Raw genomic sequence first — 21,836 nt, forward strand, 5'->3', positions numbered from 1 at the left:
AAGAGCACAGCAATTCAGGCAGCATCCGAGGACAGGCAAAATCGACGTTTCGGGGAAGGGCTTTTGCCTGTCCTCCGATGCTGCCTGAATTGCTGTGCTCTTACAGCACCACTGGTCCAGAATCTGGTTTCTAGCATCTGCAGTCATTGTTTTTACCTACCTGGCAGCACCAGTGCAGACAAAGCACAGTTAAAGTTTTGGGTCCAGTGACCCACCTTCAGAGCTTCAGTGTTCTGTAGAAAGCTCACTGGATTTGGTTCAAAATCACACAACATCAAGTTATACTCCAACAGGTTTACTTGGAAGCACTAGGTTTTGGGCACTGCTCCTTCATCAGGAGGTTTTGTAAGACACAGAATTTATAGCTAAAGTTTACAGTGTGATGTAACTGAAGTTATACATTGAAAAATACCTTGGCTGTTTGTTAAGGCTCTCATCTGTTCGAATGACCATGTTAGTTTCACTTCTTTCATATGTAAATCACAAAACTTTTTTAAAAAGTTACTGGATTTGAAACTTTAACTTGGCACAGATGCTGCTAGACCTACTGAACTTTTCCATCGGTTTCTGTTTTATTTCTGATTTCCGGCATCTGCAGTTTTTTGGGGGTTTTTTCATTCAGTAGATACACTGGTCAGTTTTGATGACTCAAGGGATTCGAACATTCACTTTAGTGGCTTGGGATCTTTTATATCAATCTGAGGATGCAGATGGAGTGTTAGTTTAATGTCTCAAGCAAAAAGTGGCAGATTTTGCATTTATATTCCATTTTTCATATAGCAAAAACAAGTTTTTATAAATCATAATTTGGCACACAAGGCATTAAGATGGATTACCAAAAGCTGGTTTCAAAACATGGGGTTTAAAGGGGTGTATGATATGATAAGGTTTAGGAAGAAACTTCTTGAGCTTAGTGCTGCGACAGCTGAAATTGTAGCTGCCAGTGGAGGAGAGATTAAAATTTAGGAATGTGCAAGATGCCAGAGTTACAGAAGTGGCAGAATCACAAAGGGTTACAGGATTAGAGGCAACAAAGTATGTGTGAACCCATGGAAGCATTGTTAAACCATATCTCTGATTCAGTTACACAATTCATTTGATAATGCTATTGGTGTACGTATCTCAGCTTTTTAGAGTGGAAACCTGTAAATTGTTTTGAACATTGGTTCTGAAGTCATATTGCTTCTAAAATTAATTGCATCTGTTCTTTCTTGAATTATTGCATTCAACTTTGAACAAATAGACTGAATTTGAATTAGTACTGTGACTAAAAAGTTATTTAAAGATCTGTGTTAAGGAATGGATCAAGGGAGGAAAAGCTGTTGAGAGGTACAGTGGTTAAGGTAAGAAATTCCAGAACTTGGCAACCGGTTATGTTGTGATTAAAACTGATGAGGTGCAAGCATTCACAGTTAGTGGAATGAGCATATCTGCTGGAGCAAAGTCCAGAGATAGTGAGGGCAACGTCTTTGGTTAGACTCATATCAAAATTTTCATATTTATTTTTGAGACTTGTAAAATCAGTTAATCTTTTGCAGAAACACGAGTTCTTTGTTGACATGACCTGTGAAGGCTGCTCTAATGCTGTGACCCGTGTGCTGAATAAGTTAGGTGAGATTTACAGTTTTATACGAGAGCTAATTTTCATGTGAGAAATAATTCTGATAACTGTTATTTCATTCAACATATCAATGTCAGGGCAACATCAGAAGGTTGGTCATTTGACCCATTTTTGTTCATCTACGATATATGTAGCCGAAGTCCCTCTAATTATGGCAACCATTAGGTCCCGAAAAGCTTGATGTGTTTACTTATAATCTGTCCAATCATCTGTTCTGTACATTGATAACTTACAACATAAGAATGGATGCTATTTTACCAGACGTAAATTTGTCCTTTACTAGTTTCTGCCTGAAAACTTCCAGTTCTATTTTGCAATTTAATTTAGATTTTGGGATTTACCTTCTACTGTTTACAAGATCAATTTCGTGGCTGAAAGGAATAAGCTCTTCAGAATTCTGGTCTTGGAACAGTCAGGATGAATTCTGTGGCTAGCCTTTTTGCACTGCCTCCACCCATCGACTGCCTGATTTTCTATTTCAGCTGCACTTTCACACCTTGTCCCTGCTCTATTTATTCCCTCACGTCGAAAGATCTATCAATCACCATCTTGAATAAGTATAATGACTGACCATTGACAGTGCTCTAGAATGCCAAAGGTTCTCAATTTCTATACATTTCTCCTCATTCATAAATTCTTACTTTGTCTTGAGAATGCAATTCCTAGTTTTATAGCCCTGGTCAAGGAAGCAATCTCTTAGCATCTTAAACGTTGTGACACAAAGAGAACAACATCACTATGCTAAACTTCTGTCCAGTATCACGGGCAAGGTAATAGACTGACATTTCAAAAGGTGAAAAAATAAGTGGACTACCCAACTGGAGCATTGATTGAACTGGAGGTATAAAGGGCATGGTTGCATTGATATGGAAGTTCAGTTAATATGAAAACATTAACAAAAACATTGCAACTGTATGGGTACAGTTTTGGCAAAGAGCCTTGTCTAAGAAAAGCTCATAAGCAGATCTTTGTTTCCAGCTGGTAATTACTAATTGAAGGAAATTGTTATTTGAGGAAATCTTTGCCCAGTCACTGCATCTGTTTCTCCATGCAAGTGACTGTGTATTTGGGAATTGACTCCCATAATGAAGAAAGTTTCTGGGGAATGTGTGGTATTGAACTTTGACTTTATATATCAGCCAATTTCATCTTAAATATTCCCTCCCTAATTCCTTATTTAAGACTTGCTACTTTGATGTAGCTTTTGGTTAGTGAATATGTCCTGTTCTGGCTCAGTGTCAATCTTTTATTTGATAACACACCAACGCAGCGCTTTGTAAATTTAAGAGATTTTCTTAGCTCAGATAAGGGTACTGAACTCGAGTTGTTTATGAACTGTATGGCTGAGTGCGATATCAGAAAATGCAATTACCAGTGAGCCAGAGGAAACCCATATAGTTTTCTCCTTGATGGCAAAACATTTTTGCTGCTATGCCGATCTTGTGTTTTGATTTGGGGATGCCAATGTTGGACTGGGGTGCACAAAGTTAAAAATCACACAACACCAGGTTATAGTGCAACAGGTTTAATTGGAAGCACTAGCTTTCGGAGCGCAGCTCCTTCATCAGGTGGTTGTCACAACCATCTGATGAAGGAGTGCCACTCCAAAAGCTAGTGCTTCCAATTAAACCTGTTGCACTATAACCTGGTGTTGTGTGACTTTTAACTTTATCTTGTGTTTAGTTTTCATTTTTCTTTCAGATCAGCTGAAGCCCTTCATTGCAATTTACTGAATTTGCTGAGACTAATCACTTATACATATAATTAGCTCTATTTAAATCCTAAGACTGTTTGTATTAGGTGGAATAGCTAGTACAGTCATGAGATGGAATCTGTGTATAATGTTATTGCCAGGGTGTGCTAATAACATTTTTAGAAAATTGATATTGAGTGGGCAATGAGTAGATATTTGAGCCTCTGATACAATTGGCTTCATCCATGAATCCGCACTGAATACCATTATCCATTATGTGCTTACCCAGCACTTGAGTATGAGCCTTTTAATATGCTGTAGGAATGGGGCCAGAGCTGGATATTATTTTCCAATCTTAACTGCCCAGAGAGGCCGAAAGTGTCCTGCTTCAAATCTCTGAAGTGGTGTTCAACTCAGGAATGATGTATAACTTGAAGGAATGTGGAGAATGATGATATTCATGATTTTGCTGTTATTTTTCCTTTTTAGTGCTAGAAGTTGGAGCGCTGGCCAATGCCATTGAAATAAATTCAGTGAGCATGTGAAATAGAGTCAAAGGAGCAGGAATGTTTCCTCCTTCCCCCTTACTGAAGCTCCCACCATTGCTCCAGAAAGGTTTAAAATAACTTAGCTATTGAGGTTGTTAGTTATGTATCTGAAGATACAAGATATTCTACTAAGATATACAGACATATATTGTATGGTGCTTTTAGCCCACTAAGCAAATAAAATTAGTACATATCACTTTCAAAATGCTAATTTCTGCTTTTGGAGCTCTAAGATTTAACTCTTCTGATCAGTTCTTTTGTTTTAATGCAGGTGTGCAGTTTGACATAGATCTTCCTAACAAAAAAGTCTTCATTGAATCTGACCAAAGTTGGGAGGTGCTGATAGAATGCCTGAAAAGGACAGGAAAAGACGTGCAATATGTTGGAGAAAAGTAGAACATGTACTGGTAGTAGGTGAAAATGATAAAGGTAATGACTCCGTACATGTGACACTGAAAGAAATCTTCAATATACATGCAACGCTGATACTGTTTCTGCCTGATGCTTGTGATTCCTATCCAGCCATCTTTGGACTCTGAAACCAATATTCTTACATCTTGTGTCTTTAGAAGCCATTATTGTCATCTCTGTAGAGACTAGTAACTTTCAAAAAGAAATTCACACTTCCATTGAACAGCTAAAAGAATGACAGGTCAAGATTTTACTGCAACAAAATCATTTACTGGAACACATTGCTGCTTTCTTTCTATAGGCAACTTAAACTAACCTGCAGCATGGTACATTCCACTCATATTTATCACTCATAATGCTCCCATAGATTTACTTGGAGTAAGTAGTTCACGGTTTATCCTGGCTTTTGTTGGGTTCCTGTATCCCTGTTATGCTGAGCAGATCTTTTTGTGATTGTCTCCCAGTGCTTTCCTCCATTTTCACTGAAATTATTAAATCCTACCAGCAATAAAGTCTGTTCCAGTGACTCTCTTCCACCCCAATCATGCTATATCACAAATGTGTCAACTAGCGTCAAGGACCTTCCACAGAGAGCCGGGGGAGTGGTGAATAAAGGGGGACAAGAAAATTCTGGTCTGCTTGCTCTGAATGTATCACAATCACACTTATACCTCTACAAATAAACCTCTTTTACTTTCCCAAAAATATGCTTTATTCATAAAACATGTAAAACAACAGTACAAAACGTGGACTTGAAAATTACAGAAAGAGCAGTAAAATTCAACTCTACTCCGTACAGCGAGAGAGTATAAGGGGGATAGTAGTGTAGTGGTAATTCGTTGGACTAATATTCCAGAGGTACAGGAATATGGGTTCGAATCTCCACATGGCTGGTCTGAAATTGGAAACTTCTCTCTGTAATACTGACCATGAAACTATTGTCAATTGTTGTAAAAACCAACTGATTCACTAGTTTCTTTCTAATTGATCTGACCTTCATGTGACTCCAGATCCCCAGTAATGTGGTTGCCTCTTAACTACTCTCTGAAATGGCCTAGGAGACCATTAGGGCAGTTAGGGAAAGGGAGCAAACCCTGGTATTGTCGTGACTCCCATGTCCCTGGAAAAAGTAACAGGAGTGCAGAATGATGGGCTAATGGTAGTGTAGATGAGCAGGGAGATCTGTGTCCATATGCATAGATTCCTGAAAGTTGCCACCCAGGTTGATAGGGTTGTTAAGTAGGCATACAGTGTGTTAGCTTTTATTGGTAGAAGGATTGAGTTTTGGAACAGTGAGGTCATGCTGCAGCTGTACAAAACTCTGGTGTGGTCGCACTTGGAATATTGCTTACAGTTCTGGTCGCTGCATTATAGGAAGGATGTGGAAGCTTTGGGAAAGGTTCAGAGGATATTTACTAGGATGTTGTCTGGTATGGAGGGAAGGTCTTACGAGGAAAGGCTGATGGACTTCAGGCTGTTTTCATTAGAAGGAGGTTGAGAGGTGACTTAATTGAGACATATAATCAGAAGGTTAGATAGGGTGGGCAGTGAGAGCCTTTTTCCTCATAGTAATGGCTAGCATGAAGGGACATAACTTTAAATAGAGGGGTGATAGATACAGGACAGATGTCAGAAGTAGTTTCTTTACTCCGAGTACCAGGGGTGTGGAACACACTGCCTGCAACAGTAGTAGACTTGCCAACTTTAAGGGCATTTAAATGGTAATTGGATAGGTATATGGACGAAAGTGGGATAGTGTAGGTTCGACGGGCTTCAGATTGGTTTCACAGGTCGGCACGACATTGAGAGCTAAAGAGCCTGTACTGTGCTGTAATGTTTTATGTTCAATGTTCTACAGTAGATAAAGGGATTAAAAAAAGGCAAGTTCCACTCTTTGGTGCCTTAATACAATTGTAATTCTCTCAATATTTATGTAAGGCATATGGCCTCATGGCAAATGATTTCAAATTGAAAGTGCAATAAATTCATACTTTTCTTCATAAGCTATCATCTACTCTGTCCCACAACACGATTTCAATACTTTTGATGTTCACAATCAACATTCCTTTTCAGGCTTAAAGCCTGGGGGACTCTACAGTTTCTCGCCCTTCAGTTTCTTTGGGTGAAAGGTCTTAAACAGTGATCTTTTCCTATTGTGCCTCTACAGTGGCTGGTCCAAGCTTTCAAGTTTCCTTCCCTATTATGGAACACCTCAGGATGAACCTGGACAAAAAAAAATGCCATATTCCTCTCCAAACCACTTTTGCAGGTCACAGCCATTTTGAGATCTGCAATCAGAGTGCAAGAGTTTCTAAGTGTATGTAGAAAGGATCCAATGGGGAAGACCTGTCTCACCACCAACAAATTTTGGTGCTTATTTGAAAGCTCTGGCGATGAGGTATTCTGCTAGATGATTTTGGCGGTGTCTATATTGCATTAATCAAACTAAAACTTATCTGCAGTGAGTTAGCTGTGGCAGTGCCTGAGGTGCAACAACGTATCTCATCAGACCTCCTGTATGTGGTGGTATGATCAGAGACCTATGAATTAAGCCTATCATTTGTATCCAAGGCTTGTACCAAGGTACTTATACCTAGGATGGTGCCATTGAAGGCAGCCATTGTAAACATTTTTCATTGTAGCCCTGTACTTCTGTACTGGAGTACATGTGACAATAAAGGATATTCTGATTCTGAAGCCTGGTCTACCTGGTTGAGGAATGGTGCTGAAATTTTTCAATTCAAAGGTGATAGGAGGTTTAAAAAAGGGAAAGAATGTCTGGCTTTTGGGACTCAATTACTTGTATAATTAACTCCAGAGCAGCAGTGTGTGCACCAGAAGAAACATTATAATCAGCATTAGAAGGTGTACATCACAACCTTTCTAGGTGATGGTCACTCACAATAGCCTCTGTTGCCTCAATCAACTAGTGTTTATCCCAAGTCAGTTTAAAGATTAGTACTGCTGTTGATGACAGTCAATCAAATGCTTGACTCCATTTTTCTCTCGTTGGTAGTGGTAAATTGTACGTTTTGTAAATACAATTTGGGAGGCTCTTTAATTTTACAGTGGCTAGGCTTGGTTTCCTCTGTGTATAGTGGCTGTTGTTTGATTATCTCTGTTCTTCCTATCTAAAGCTCTTGATATTTTTGTACTGCCCCCTAATTCAAACCAGAAAGCCTTTCTTAAAATAAGAAAAGAGTTTAGATATCTGCTGCTTTTTATTTTAAAATTAATGCTAGTAGTTGCATGGCCACGCAGTGTGGGTGCCACTAGGTTATTTAATCGTCAATGACTGGGGGGCTTAAGAGCAAATTGAATATATCTAATGCATGTTAGGAGATAATCTTTTTTTCCCCCCTTTGGGGCAGACTTATCACAGGGCAGCTAATTTTAAAGTTTATCAATTTCTATGAATTGTCAGATTAGGTTAACAGTCTGTACATTTTGCATTCTTGGAATATGTTATGTATTTTGTTTGACTAGAGGGATAAAGTTCAGAGCAGTCTCAGAACAGTGGCTCAACTTGGGCTCTCAGAAGGAGTGAGCAGTTGGAAGCTTCCCAAATGTGGAAAACCCTTGAAGGTGACTGCATGCCTGGTTTTGCACAGTATGTCAAACTCAAGCAACCCAACCAAACTACTTAATCATCAGATCATCATGTCCTAAGATAGCAGTCTCTTGAATAATGCTATATGTTAAATTAATTTGTATCTAGTTCATCATACTGCTACCAAATAGCATTTAGCGATAACCTGCTGTTTGAGTTTCACCACGGCAGCTCAGTTCCCAACTTCTTCTTAGCTTTGGTCAAAACTTTGACAAAAGAGCTGAATTCCAGAGATGAGTGCCTACATTGATCATCAAGGCAGCATTTGACAGAGTCTGAGTAAAACTAGAGTCAGTGGAAATTGAGAAAAACTCCCCACTGGTTTGAGTCATGCCTGACACAAAGGAAAATGTTTTTTGGAGGTCAGTCATCTAAGCTCCACAACATCTCTGTTGGAGTTCCTCACAGTAGTGTCCAGGTCAAACCATCTTCAGGTGCTTAATCAATCGTGTTCCTTCTGTCATAAGTTTGGAAGTGGGGATGTTTGGTGGTGACTGCAAACTGTTCAGCACCATTAACAATTTCTCAGATATTGAAGCAGCCCATGACCAAATGCAGCAAGACCTGAACAATATCAGGCTTGGACTGACAAGTAGTGCACGTACCACACAAGTGCCCAGCAATGATCATCCCCAAAAAGAGAAAATTTAGCCACTGCCTTTGATCTTCAATGGCATCACCATCACAGAGATTCCTCCCACCCTCCTGTTGTCAATATTGAGGGGTTGCCATCAACCAGAAACTCAACTGGACTAATCATAAATGCTGTGGTAGCAAGAGCAGATTAGATACTAGGAATCTTGCAGCAGGTGACTTTCCTCACTTCCCTTAAGCCTATCCACCATCTACATGGAGCAAATTAGGAGTGTAATGGAATACTTGCCACTTGCTTAGATGAGTGCAACTCCAACAATACTCAAGAAGCTTCACACTATCCACGTCGGAGCAGCCTACGTGATTGGCCTCAAACATTCACCTCTCATCGCCATCAACACTCAGTAGGAGCAGTGTGTGCTATCTGCAAGATGCAGAAATTCACCAAGGCTCCTTAAACAGCACCTTCTAAACCCAAAACCACTACCATCTAGAGATAAGGGCAGCAAATACATGATAACACTACCAGCTACAGTTGCTTTCCAAGCCACTCACCATTCTGATTTGGAAATATATCAATGTAGCTTTAGTATTGCTGGTTTGAAGTCCTGGAACACACTCCTCAGTGGCATTTTGGAATTTCCTTCACTAAATGGACTGTGGTAGTTCAAGAAGGTAGTTTACCACCACCACCTCAAGGGGCAATTTTGGATGAGTAATAAATGCTGACCCAGCAGGTGATGCTCACATCTGGTGTGAATAAAAGAAATACCATCTTGATGGCTTGAGTGAATGTGACTGCAAGCTATCCTCTGGGTCAAGTACCAAGGCTATGAATGATATGTTTCAGCCTCAGACACTTGAAAGGGAGAGGAATTGCAGTCGTGGTCAGAGGACAGAGGATGTGGCAGAGACTTCCCAATGTTTAGTTAAAGACAAGTTCTCACTATCCCAGTATTGGTAATCAGTAAAGCAGCCTGACAAATCACTTGCAGTGGATGGGTCATTTGAAAAGGCTGTTCTCATATATGGATAATTCTTAAGTATTGGAGCATGATAATGGTCCTAAGCAATCATCTTCCAAAGCCCAGATCATTTCCATCTAGAAGGGCAAGGGCAGTAGATACATGGCAACCACCATCATTTGCAAGTTCCCCTTGCAGATTCACCATCCTGACTTGGAAATACACCACCACTCTTCAATTGGTGTTGGGTAAAAATCCTGGAATTCCTTCCCTGATGATATTGTGGATTTACCTACAGCATATGGACTGTATCAGTTCAAGAAAACACCTCACCTCAAGGACAACTAGGGTAATAATTGCTGGTTTAGCCAGCAATGCCTCCATCCCATGAGTGAATACCTATTAAATTCACCCTTTGGCTGCACAATGCTAAATAGGCCACTTTAATTACTTGTTCCTCATCACAATGAGAAAATAGGCTGCTGTCGCTGTGATTTGGTGTATAACTGAATAACCTACTAAGTCATATGAGGTGGAACCTGACATGTATTGGCCTAACTGGGGAAGATTAGTTTGGTTTTCTTCTGAAGGTTAATTATAAACCAGCTGTTGAATTTTCTATTTGCATCTTAAATGTTCACTTTTGAACTTGCTGTTCATCTGCAAGTTAACAAACTGCTTGAATTCTGTTTCATAGTTTTCCTGGATGAGGTTTGAACATGCATCTTGAGATGCTTGCCCAATGTCAGAATTGCATTTCACACAACCTGTTGATATCAAGTCACTCACAAATAGGAGGAGTTAGAAGAATACTTGACGAGTTTTGAGAAGACTTATAGCTCAGGTTGAGGTTCTGGATGTAGGTTTGCTTGCTGAGCAGGAAGGTTCATTTTCATGAAAACGAACCTGCCAGCTCAATGAGCAAACCTACACCCAAGAATACTATCAGAATAGAAAGCAGTGGAAACAAACGGTGTTGTTAGCGTAATTGGCTCAACCTACCTGCCTCTGCTGAACTTTCTGTGGCAGCCCTTGGGTGAATGCACGTAAGAGGACAATAATGCTCTTGAGTTCTCTCTTCAAATTAAGATGCGTCTACTCATTTGCTCTTTTCATTGTAGTATTAAATTGCACTGTTTAAATTGACTTTGTAGTAGCTATTAAATTTCATTCCCTTTCAGAAAACACTAACTGAACGGATGAATTCAAAGAGCAAGTTTATCAGGCGAATCAATGGAACCAAATTATGGAGCAACAATGGCTGGATCCTTTGTGAACATAAAGAAAAGTTTTAGTTCTGATCATTGTTAGCCACTTATTGAATAGAGGAAAAAGTGCTTTCTATGTGGTTGTTTATGCTGTTACATCTCTGAAAACCTCATTTGTAATATCTTAAAAGATGACTAAAATTGTTTCCTTCAATATACAAATATACAATAAATAACAGTTGCTTTTAGTCTTTTCTGTCCTGGCATTAGTTTTAAACCACATAATCGAAAGCTTGCCATGGTTCTGAATGTTTAGTATCTAGAGAAGTTAAAATGCTATTTGTGTCGCCACCTGATGGCACAAAAACAAATTACTATTGGCATAATTTCTGATTAAGTGTCAAACTCTTTACAAATACTGAACAAATTATGTATTTTTGGTTTATTTCAGATTTTTAAAATTTGCATTTTTATAAAAACTGAATAGGTTTGCATAAGCTTAGTGGTAGGATCAATGAGTAGAGGTAGCAGATTTAAAGGAAGGTAAGGAGCAGGAGGTTGAGGGATGTGAAGATTTTTTCTTTATCCAGAAGGTAGTTGGAATCTGGAACTCACTGCCTGTAAGGGTGGTAGAGGCAAAATTCCCCCATAACATTTCAGAAGTACTTAGCTGTGCACTTGTGATGCAAAACCTTGGAAAACATCTAGGTCAGAAGCTAGAAAATGGAATTAGAATTGTTAAGTGGTTATTTTAGACCAACACAGAGTCATAGAATCCCTATCGTGCAAAAGCAGGCTATTCAGCCCATTGAGTCTGCAATTGATGGGCCAAGTGGCCTTTTTTTCTGAGTTGTAAACCTCTACCATTTGAAATGCTGAGAAATCTCTGGTTTGACCTATCAGTACTGTTTATGCTGTGCATCTTTAAAGTAAAGGTAAAAAATACACAAGCCACCAGAAAAGATTCCTATAATAATAATAGTTCTACCAAAATCAATATTTGATTTTAGAAGTTCTTTTAAAAGCATCCCTTAAAATTCAAATGGTGGTACAATCTTTCCAGAATATGCTGTTGATGGTGATACTTTGACCTTGGAGTATAAATAAGAGAAAAATGCAGCTAACGTATCATTTAAAATATGTTACATGTGAAGATCATTGAAAAATTACTGTGAAGTCTTGAGAAGAGTGGGACTATGTACCATGGAGTCTGGAAGAATGAAAGATAATCTTACTGCAAAGTATGGAATCCTTAGAGGGCTTGACAGAATAGATGTCACAGAACTGTTTCCCATGATTGAATAGTCTTGAACTAGAGACCACACCCTCTCAGAGTAGAATCATAGGGTGTTGAGTGACATGGGCTATGGCAAGATTTGTGGCAGAATTAGACGAGAAGTCTGACAAGATCTCCATATACACAGGCAGGAGGCTGGAAGAACACAGCAAGTAAGGCAGCATCAGGAGGTAGAGAAGTCGATGGTTCGGGTGTAACCCTTCAGGACTGGGAGGGGCTGTGGGGGCAGCTGTAGATAAAGGAGGTGGCGGGGGCAGAGTGGGTGGGAGGGGATCAGTGAAGCCAGGTAGAAAATACGACCTGGTTGGTCAGTGGAAGGAATGAATCTGGTTGGTGGCAGGGAGCAGAAGGAGGAATGGGGAGGGAGATTATTTGAAATTGGAGAAAATGTCTCAATGCCAAGAACATGTCATGTGTTTGTGGAGCAGTGAGGCAAGTTGCCAATTAAAGGGCATAACAGCTTGTTAAATGCCTCATAGACTCTACAACTCACTTCATTAGTATTCAGTATCCTATCTTACAAATGAACTGAACAATGCATGTATGTAGAGAATTCGCATCATGGAAATTTGAGTAGATAACCAGTGACTTCATCTCACTGCAAGGAGCCTCGATGTTACTCACCGCCAAACAGTAACTCACAGTATGATCCACAAGCACCAGCCGCATGCAGTCCTTGTCCATGGATATTTGCCAACCCCTCATAACCGTCATAGCTCCTGTCCCATTTGGGTATAGGCTGCTTGAGAAACACAGCCCTGCATTGCAAAACATACTGATAACTAGCATCGTAAGGCTGCTACAAGAACACAAGCGAAGAGGTAGGTACCTACCTCATAGATTGGAGCAGGATGCATCTCAAGCCTGCCCGCTTGCTCTCTTGGTACTTGCTCATGTAGTGCCCACCCACATGTAGTAGCATCCATGGTTTACCTTGTCATGCCGTGAAATGTATCAGTTACTGTCCCACAGAAGGTCCAGGTACTGAAAGTTATGGACACAGTCCACAGACACTCCAGAGGCTTGTCCACGTGTTATCCCGATCCTGCCCGGTTCAAGCTATGTCAGACTAGTCTGGGGCATTGTAAATTGTTGGTCCTGCAGGGCAGCACAAGCAATTAGAGGAATAGCATATGGTCATTTTGGGAGCTGCAAGCACAGCATCAAGAGTCTGATCAGTCACATCTGTGGGCTGCTTGGAGAAGACAGTCAGAGATCAGAGTGAATACAGTCCTGGGGTTTCATGCATTGCTCATTGAAAAGGGTATGTGGGTGGCCTGTGAGGACTGCAGGGGCCAATATTCACTGCCAGACAAGGGAGTCAGGATATGTAGGGAAGCAGAAGTATTTGTAGAGGTGGGGAGAAAGAGAGTAGTGGAGTGTATTAATGAGTATCACAGGTAGGTGCAGTAGCATTGGAGGGTATGGTAGGCTACAGGAGGGGAGGTCATTGGCAATGACCACCGCTTTGAGTTTCACGGTGGAAATTTAGAAGACAAAGATGGATATCATTAACATAATATCAGAGGGCAATTAGAACAGTTTTAGGCAAAGTTCAATGTGGTGAGTCTCCACATGATGTTGATAAGTGGAAAAGGGCTATCAGGGTAGTACAGGGTAAAAGAAAGCAAAACAGCTTTGGGGGTATACCTTGCAACTAGGTTGCCCAGACAGTGCCATCGTGATCCCTTCATCAACTGCAGGTTATGCTTTAGATGCTAAAGGCAACTGGAAAATTGAAAAATATTGGATGGAATCAGTGTCAGTTTGATGGGCGAAAGCAAGGGGCCCATGTCTGCTGAATGTACAGACATTGAAGAGGCAAAAACCTAAAGCAGGCACTTTCAAACAAGGCTCCAATTACGGTCACTTTGCAATCACGTCATCATCTTTTTGCTATGCATGTGCACTGAATGTGCCCATGATTTAAATGCTGATCAAAAGTGATTTTTGGAGATCCAAGATGGCAGTGATCTGAGTGGTCTGCTGTGCTGGGCTCTGTGCCATACCCCCTGGCAAGGTGGACCTTTACCCCCCACCTTGCTAACCATCTGTCAAAGAAAAATCGATAATATAAAGTTACTGAACATCTGGAGCTGCTAAAATTGTGGTTTCACAGCTCTTAAGGTCAGGATGAAGGCCAAGACAGCAGACTTCCTAGCACCACTAGAATGCACACTCAGGAACAATGGACTGACAGAAGAGACACAACAAACGCCAACACAGGCAAATAAAGAAAAAGGGGCCAAAGGAGTACAGCAGGCAGGGCACTCCCCTACCGCTTTGGGGGTGCCTGCAGCCATTGCTCACACTCCCGGGGCAGCCCCTTTGGATTTAATGGGCAGCAGCATTTACTCTGAGTTTGCTGCAACTCCGAGAAAAGATTGAAGCAGCGACGGAGCCAATATCTGCCATGCTAAAAAAGTATGAGTAGGAGAGAGTAGAAGCAATGGAGCAGAGGACCGCGGCATCGGAGACCGTAGCCGTAGTCTCGAGAGGAAGGATCTGAACACTGGAAGACCAGGTTTGAGTCCTTCAGAAACAAGTGGACAGCCTAGAAAGCAAAAGTAGAAGAAAAACTTATGGCTTATGGGTCTCCTGGAGCACGAGGAAGGTGAGGACCTCAGTTTCCTGGAGATGTGGCTCCCGAAGTTCCTGGGGCTGGAGTTGAAATCGGGCCTGGTGAGTGTGGAGTGGGCCCACCGAATCTCGGTGCGCAGGTCCGGGTCAGACCCGTGCCCCTGCCTGGTCCTGGTGCAACTGCAACATTATAAAGAAAAACAGTGATTGAAACAGTAAGAAGACTGGGACCATATCCACAGACTTTAATGTACAAAGGCTCAAGAATAATGTTCTTTCATGACTTCTCTCGGAAGCCATTGTTCAGAAGAGAAGGGCATTTAATGAAGTTAAGAGAAAACTAAAGGATCCGAACATTCAATATTCATTGAGGTACCAGAGAGTGTTGCGTTTCGTTCATGGTGGGACGGTATATAATTTTGATTCAGTAGAAAAGATGAAGGACTTTGTGAATTCTTTGAAATAAAGGAATCGGGTCGGGATTGGGGGGGACGGGCACCATTACGGACAATGGTATAATTTTTTCTTTACTTTTTATGTCCCTCTTCTTGCCCTCTCTCTCCTTTTTGTGGTTATCGCTTTTATTGATGTTGTACTGCCTTAGTGTAAAGCCTGATTTATTTATCATTTCGGCTGGTTGGCTATTGTCTGGGTTTTTTTTTGCTGCTCTTTCTTCTTGGATTGGGGGTGGCGAAACCTGTGGTTAAGATGTACGGAGAAGAGGTATGGAGGGGGGAGGGGTGGGAATCCATTGTAATGTAAATAACATTTTCTTTATCTGTGCATTGCCAGGGACTAGTGCACGGCCTCAGCTGGAAGGAGCAAGGATGTTGGCAAGGATTCGGAGGATTTCCCCCGATGGGCAAGGGGGAGATCGCTAGTGAATTGTGGTTTATTTGAGTGTTTGTTTAAGATTAGTGCAGTGGTTAGTTTTCTGGTTGTAGTAGTATTAGTAGGAGTAGTTTTTAGACTATATTTATAGAGGTAATGTGTTTTTTGCTAGCCACACCTCAGATAAGCTTCTTCCTCTTGGGAAACCACAGGCTGCCCCGGATGACCATGGCCAGTGAGTTGTTCAGGTGGTGTATTTGGAATGTAAAAGGGAGCCATTCCCCCATACAAGAAAGAAGGTGCTGTCAAGCCTTCGGAAGGAAAGTTCCTTATCAGTTAAATGCAGGAGATGCATTTAACTGATAAGGAACGTCTGAAGCTGCAGCAGGGGGGGGTGTTATGACAGGGTAGTCTCCTTTAAGGAACCTCCCATTCTACGTAACTGAGCAAATTAAGGACGAACATGAACAGTTCATTATTCTTAAAGTTCTAATACATGGAGAAGAGTATGGTATCCTGAATGTTTATTGCCACCCCGGCGCATTCTGTTAAATTTCTAATTGATGCAGTTGCCAAATTAATGAATTTTGGGGTGCGCTGCACAATCATACGAGGGGCTTTTAACTGTCTAATAGATCCCGGGGTAGACAGGATGCCAAGGGGCCTGGCAGATATGCCCACGCAATCTAGACAGTTGTGTGAGGAGTTGGGATTAGTGGATGTGTGAGGCACCTCCACCCTAATGGAAGAGACTTTTTATTCCAACTCGCATGAATTCATATGTTCCTTATGCTGTCAGTTTTTTTGGACAGAACATTGGCTTGCAAAATTGGGAATATAACTATCTCGGACCATGCGCCAGTGTATTTAGATGTCAAAATCAAGGGTGGTGGAATAGATTCACGGCACTGGCACACGGACCCATTCCTGTGAAGGGATAGCAAATTTGTTGAGTACATCACAAGAGAGTTCAGGACCTTCTGGGATATCAATCAGTACGGCCAGTAATCCAGCAATGTGTTGGGAGGCCACTAAGACATATTTATGAGGCCTGATTATTTCGTATTCAACAACGTGAAGGAGGCAGAGGGAGGAGCAGGAAGGAGGCAGAGGGAGGAGCAGCAAGGATGCAGGAGACCCAGCTGAAGGTAGCTGAGGAAGCATATTATAATGGGCCTTCATTGGTCAAGCTGCAGCGGGTCACGGCTCTCCATGCTGCTCTTGACTCATTGAGCACACAGTTAGCAAAAAAAGAAGTCTCCTTTGATAAACAAAGATTGTTTAAATTTGGAGATAAGCCAGGTAGATATCTGGCTAGAAAGAAAAATGCTTCCCAATCCATTATATCTGTTAGAGAGAAGGCTGGCACGGTTACCCGTAAGTTAAAGATCAACAATGTTAGATTTAGGGAATACTTTGCAGAATTATACTGGTCGGAGGGTGGTGAAGATGGTGCAGTGAGAATGCAGTCCTTTTTTGAGAGCCTGGACTTCCCCAGTATAGAGGAACAGGTCTCCCTGTTAAATGTGCCTATGACGATTCTAGAGGTGCAGGAAGCAATAAAGCATCTCCAGGGTGGCAGAGCACTGGGGCCAGTTGGATTCCTGAGTGAGTTTTATAAAGAATTCATAAGTGTGTTGGTGGAGCCTCTTTTAGGAATGTATAGCTATTCATATACTCAGGACTGTCTGCCGTCCACTCTCAGGGAGGCTAATAGCTCCCTCATTTTAAAGAAGGGGAAAGACCCCGAAGAATGTACTTCATGTCTTCCAATTTCGTTGTTGAACATAGACTTTAAAATTCTGGCAAAGGTGCTGACCCTGAGTTTGGAAAAGGTGTTGCCCGATATTATAAAAGAAGATCAGATGGGTTTTTCCAAGGGCTGTAGCTCCTCCAACAATATCAAGAGGGTACTAAACGTAGTCCAGGTATGCCAGCAAAGATTGACCCTGGGTTTGGTGGTCACCCTAAACGCAGAAAAGACATTTGACTGGATAGAATGGCCGTAGCTGTTAGGGGTCCTACAGCGCTTTGTTCTGGGGGAGCCTTTGCCAGATGGGTGGTGGTGTTGTATAATGATCCTAAGCTGGCGGTCATCACAAATGGCACTAAGTCAGATAACTTTACTATTGGGAGAGATAGTCAACAGTGGTGTCCTCCGTCACCGCTGTTATTTACCTTGGCAACTAAGCCATTAGTTGAGGCTATCAGGAGGTGGTGGGAATGGGGGAGCATAAGATCACCCTATATGCTGATGATTAGATTAGATTACATTACATTACAGTGTGGAAACAGGCCCTTCAGCCCAACAAGTCCACACCGACCCGCCGAAGCGAAACCCACTCATACCCTTACATTTAATCCTTACCTAACACTACGGGCAATTTAGTATGGCCAATTCACCTGACCCTGCACATCTTTGGACTGAGGGAGGAAACCGGAGCACCCGGAGGAAACCCACGCAGACACGGGGAGAACATGCAAACTCCACACAGTCAGTCGCCTTGAGGCGGGAATTGAACCCGGGTCTCTGGCGCTATGAGGCAGCAGTGCTAACCACTGTGCCACTGTGCCACCCACAATGTTGTCTTTTTGTTCTTGGCCAATCTAGAGGAGTCTGTTCCTCAATTGATTCAAAAAATTAATTTATTTGGCAGTTTTCCGGGCTACGGGATCAACTTCACAAAATTGGAAGCCGTGCCGATGGGGGGATTAGTGGAGGTGCCTGATCTGAAGGATGGAAGGCAGTTCATCAAAAGGTTTTTTGTATTTGGGAATTTTTATTACCCCTGCCTTCCACCAGCTGCATAAAGCTAACTATGTACAACTATTGGAGAGGATATAAACAGGATTTGCAGCGATGGGAAGGATTATCGTTATCATGGTTAGGCCGAGTAGCCCTGATTAAAATGAATGTTCTTTCTTGCCTGATGTACTCCATGAGAATGCTCGTGTTGTTGCTATCCAGACGAGTATTACAGAGGCTCAGTGGTTGGCTAGGGTCCTTTTATTTTGTGTCGCAGGCGTCTCCTAATTATTTTTACTAAATTTCAGCTACTGCAGGGTGAGAGAGGGGTGGACCTTCCAGATTTGAAGAGATATCAAATAAGCGCCCTGTTAGTATATGTGGGTGCTGGGTATGGGCGTGTGGGGGGGGGGGGGGGGTGGAATTTGGGGTCGATTTGTCTTGACGTTGAAGCCTCGCAGTCAAGGTGTCCCCTAGTTAATCTATTATTCATGGATAAGATGAAATCCATGATCGAGCAGTAGAAAAGCCCAACCATTTTAAATTCAGTAAAAGCCTGGAGGATTATGAGGCAAGACGAGGGCAATTGGCTTAAGACCTCGCTGTTTACCCCACTGGGAGGAGCCCAAGGATTTAAGCCTGAGGCAATGGACTCTGGCTTTAAGCTATGGGAGAATCAGGGAATCTCTTATTTGGGAGATTTATTCAAGGGGGAGGTCTTGATGTCATTTAGAGCTGAAATTGTGTTGCTGGAAAAGCGCAGCAGGTCAGGCAACATCCAAGGAGCAGGAGAATCGACGTTTCGGGCATGAGCCCTTCTTCAGGAAACGTCGATTCTCCTGCTCCTTGGATGCTGCCTGACCTGCTGCGCTTTTCCAGCAACACATTTTCAGCTCTGATCTCCAGCATCTGCAGTCCTCACTTTCTCCTCCTTGATGTCATTTAGCCAACTAAGTCAGAAATGTGGATTGCCTAATAGGGACCTTTTCCGGTACTTTCAGTTGAGGGTTTACATACAGAGCAAGACCAAACTCCTGGCCCAGCCTTAAAAGTCAGACGCGGAGAAATGAGTACTGCGGTGCACGGGTGCTCCTTCAATTAGTACTTTGTATCATTTACAGAAAGGCTGTGTCTTAGGAGATGTGGAGAGATTCTAAGACTCTGAATCGGAAACTAGGAAAGGATATTTCACTGGAAATATGGGAACATATATGGGAAAATGTAAAGAAAATCTCAATATGTAACAAAGTGCAAGTCATGCAATTGAAGATTTTACACAGGGCTCATGTAGCGCCAAAGAGACTAGCTAAGTTCAAGAGAGGAACGTCTCCAGGGTGTCCCACACGCACTACAATTGGTTGTGTTGCAAGATCCGGAGAAACTGGAGTGCCATTGTAAGGGAGCTGAAGGAAACCCTAGGAAATGAAGTCAAAGTGGACCTGGTATTTCTTCTTCTGTTGTTATGCCAAATTTGCCCTCTCTGGGGGAACATGGGAAGAGACCGTGTAACATTCTTACCCACAGTGTGAGGAAGAACATTTTAATGAATTGGACATTGGAAAACCCCCCAGATCTTATGGGGTGGCGCAAGCTGGTGATAGAGCATCTCCCTAAGACTACCTCACAAATATGGTGCACCACAAAACGGAGCAGTTTTATAAGAGGTGGTGGCCCTTTCTTAATTGTATTGATGCAGACTTATCGGCAATATTAATTAGGGCCGTGATATAGCTATGGGAATCAGATTGGGCGCCCGTGGGGCTCTGGGAGGGGAAAGCTGGGGGAAAAATAATACAGGTACAATGACTGGTGCCCCCAGGGGTGGCAGCTTCAGTGGAGGTGTGGTGAGTGAAATAGAATAAAATAATGTGATATAATTTAATTTAATTTGAATTCAGCTTAATTTTTATTTAATTTGATTGTAGTTTAAGTTAAGTATATACGTTTATTCTAATAGAATAGTAGATAGTTTATAATGAATAGTATTGTGATATGACATTATTTAACTACTATCTTTTTGTATTTTAGACTCGTTTATTATATATAGTTGCTTTGTAAAAAATTTGAAAACATTTTTAATAAAAATATTTGTAAAAATAAAGTGATTTTCACCGTGTCAATTGTCCTTGCAAATTGAACACTGGCATTCCAATAATGAAGAAGTTAATGGCAATGACTTAAAAAGAGGCCAATATAGTGTTTATCTGTTTTGTATTTTTAATGATGGTCTGCACTGAATGCAGTGATAAGTTGAATGATTGATGTGGGTCTGGGATGGAAGTTGGCGTATAATAAACCATCCCCTTTGATGGATGTGTTGACATGGCGCATTCAAATTGAGCCGAAAGCTGAATGAATGACCCTCACTAAATCTGCAATCATGGCTCTTGAGACCCAAGAACATCTTTCAACATAGGTCAATTGCAACCGCAAATGCAACAGGACTGTAATTGACATCTGTGCAAGATCACACTGGTTCATTTTGTTTCCCAATGAGGTGATCAGTGCTACTCCACAGACAGTAGTATTCAGAAACATGGCTGGGTTCCCCAGGTGCACACCTCACTCCAAGGGACATATAAAAATACTGTGAAATCAATCAACATCATAATATCAATGTTCAACCTCGAGTAATGCAAAGTGCAGGTGCAATGCTGCCCAGGTCGGGTGTCATTGAAAATGCGGTTCCACTGCTTGCTTTGGTCTTGGGTGACCCTTGACATAATCTGGACAGAATGTGTTGAATCATTCTGGTGTTCAATACCAATTGACCTCTCTCTTTCACCACTTTTAACAGCCCTTTTGTCTTTTGCATTAGGCTGTGCTTAAAGAAAATCACTAAATACTTCGAGTTACTAATGATATCTCTTAAGAAAGGATAAGTGAAACAGTGTTGGCTGAACTGAATCGCCCTAAGGCTTCAAGGGAACCATTGATGCCCTCTTAGAAAAGTTTAATTCTGGTTTCACAATACCCAACCTACCTTGTTAAAATAGAATTGCAGCCACTCAAATCCCACTACTATCAATTGCTCCCTTGAAGCTTTATGGAAATTTGATGCAACCAACTATGGTTAATTCATCAAAGTGACTTTCACGTTATGAAAACATGTCTGCATTGGTGAGGCCACTTTTGGAGTACTGTATACAATTCTGGTCTCCCTGCTGTGGGAAAGATGTTGTGAAACTTGAAAGGATTCAAAAAAGATTACAAGGATGTTGCCAGATTTGAGCTATAGGGAGAGGCTGAATAGGTTGGGGCTATTTTCCCTTGAGCATCAGAGGCTGAGGGGTGACCTTATAAAAGTTTATAAAATCATAAGGGGCATGGATAGGGTAAATAGTCAAGGTCCTTTCCCCCAGATGGGAGAATCTAAAACTAGAGGACACAGGTTTAAGGTGGGAGGGGAAAGATTTAAAAGGCACCGAAGGACAACCTTTTCACGCAGAGGGTGATGCATGCATGGAATGAGCTGTCAGAGGAAGTGAGTAAGGCTGGTACAATTACAACATTTGAAAAACATTTGGATGGGTATATGAATAGGATGGGTTTAGAGGGATGTGGGCCAAATTCTGGCAAATGGGACTAGATTAATTTAGGATATCTAGTAGGCATGGACAGGTTTGACCGAAGGGTCTGTTTCCATGCTGTACAGCTCTATGCCTCTCTGAGATTCTCTTTGATTCCCACACATTGCTGAGTTACTTTAAATTTATCCCAATTGTAATAGAA

The 21,836-nt window shown here is 41.6% G+C and overlaps 1 protein-coding gene across 1 annotated transcript in view; it reads left to right on the forward strand.

The window, feature by feature from the left end:
• atox1 (antioxidant 1 copper chaperone) overlaps positions 1–10,898 on the forward strand; it is a 12,605-nt gene extending 1,707 nt beyond the window's left edge. The window contains exons 2-4 of the mRNA XM_043703237.1: positions 1,539–1,611; positions 4,134–4,291; positions 10,624–10,898. Coding sequence (XP_043559172.1) covers positions 1,539–1,611; positions 4,134–4,258 — 198 coding nt within the window. The 3' untranslated portion in view covers positions 4,259–4,291; positions 10,624–10,898. The remainder of the gene's footprint in view (positions 1–1,538; positions 1,612–4,133; positions 4,292–10,623) is intronic.
• The last annotated feature ends 10,938 nt before the right edge of the window (positions 10,899–21,836 follow it).

Source organism: Chiloscyllium plagiosum, chromosome 14, assembly GCF_004010195.1.
Source record: "Chiloscyllium plagiosum isolate BGI_BamShark_2017 chromosome 14, ASM401019v2, whole genome shotgun sequence".
Lineage (NCBI taxonomy): Eukaryota > Metazoa > Chordata > Chondrichthyes > Orectolobiformes > Hemiscylliidae > Chiloscyllium > Chiloscyllium plagiosum.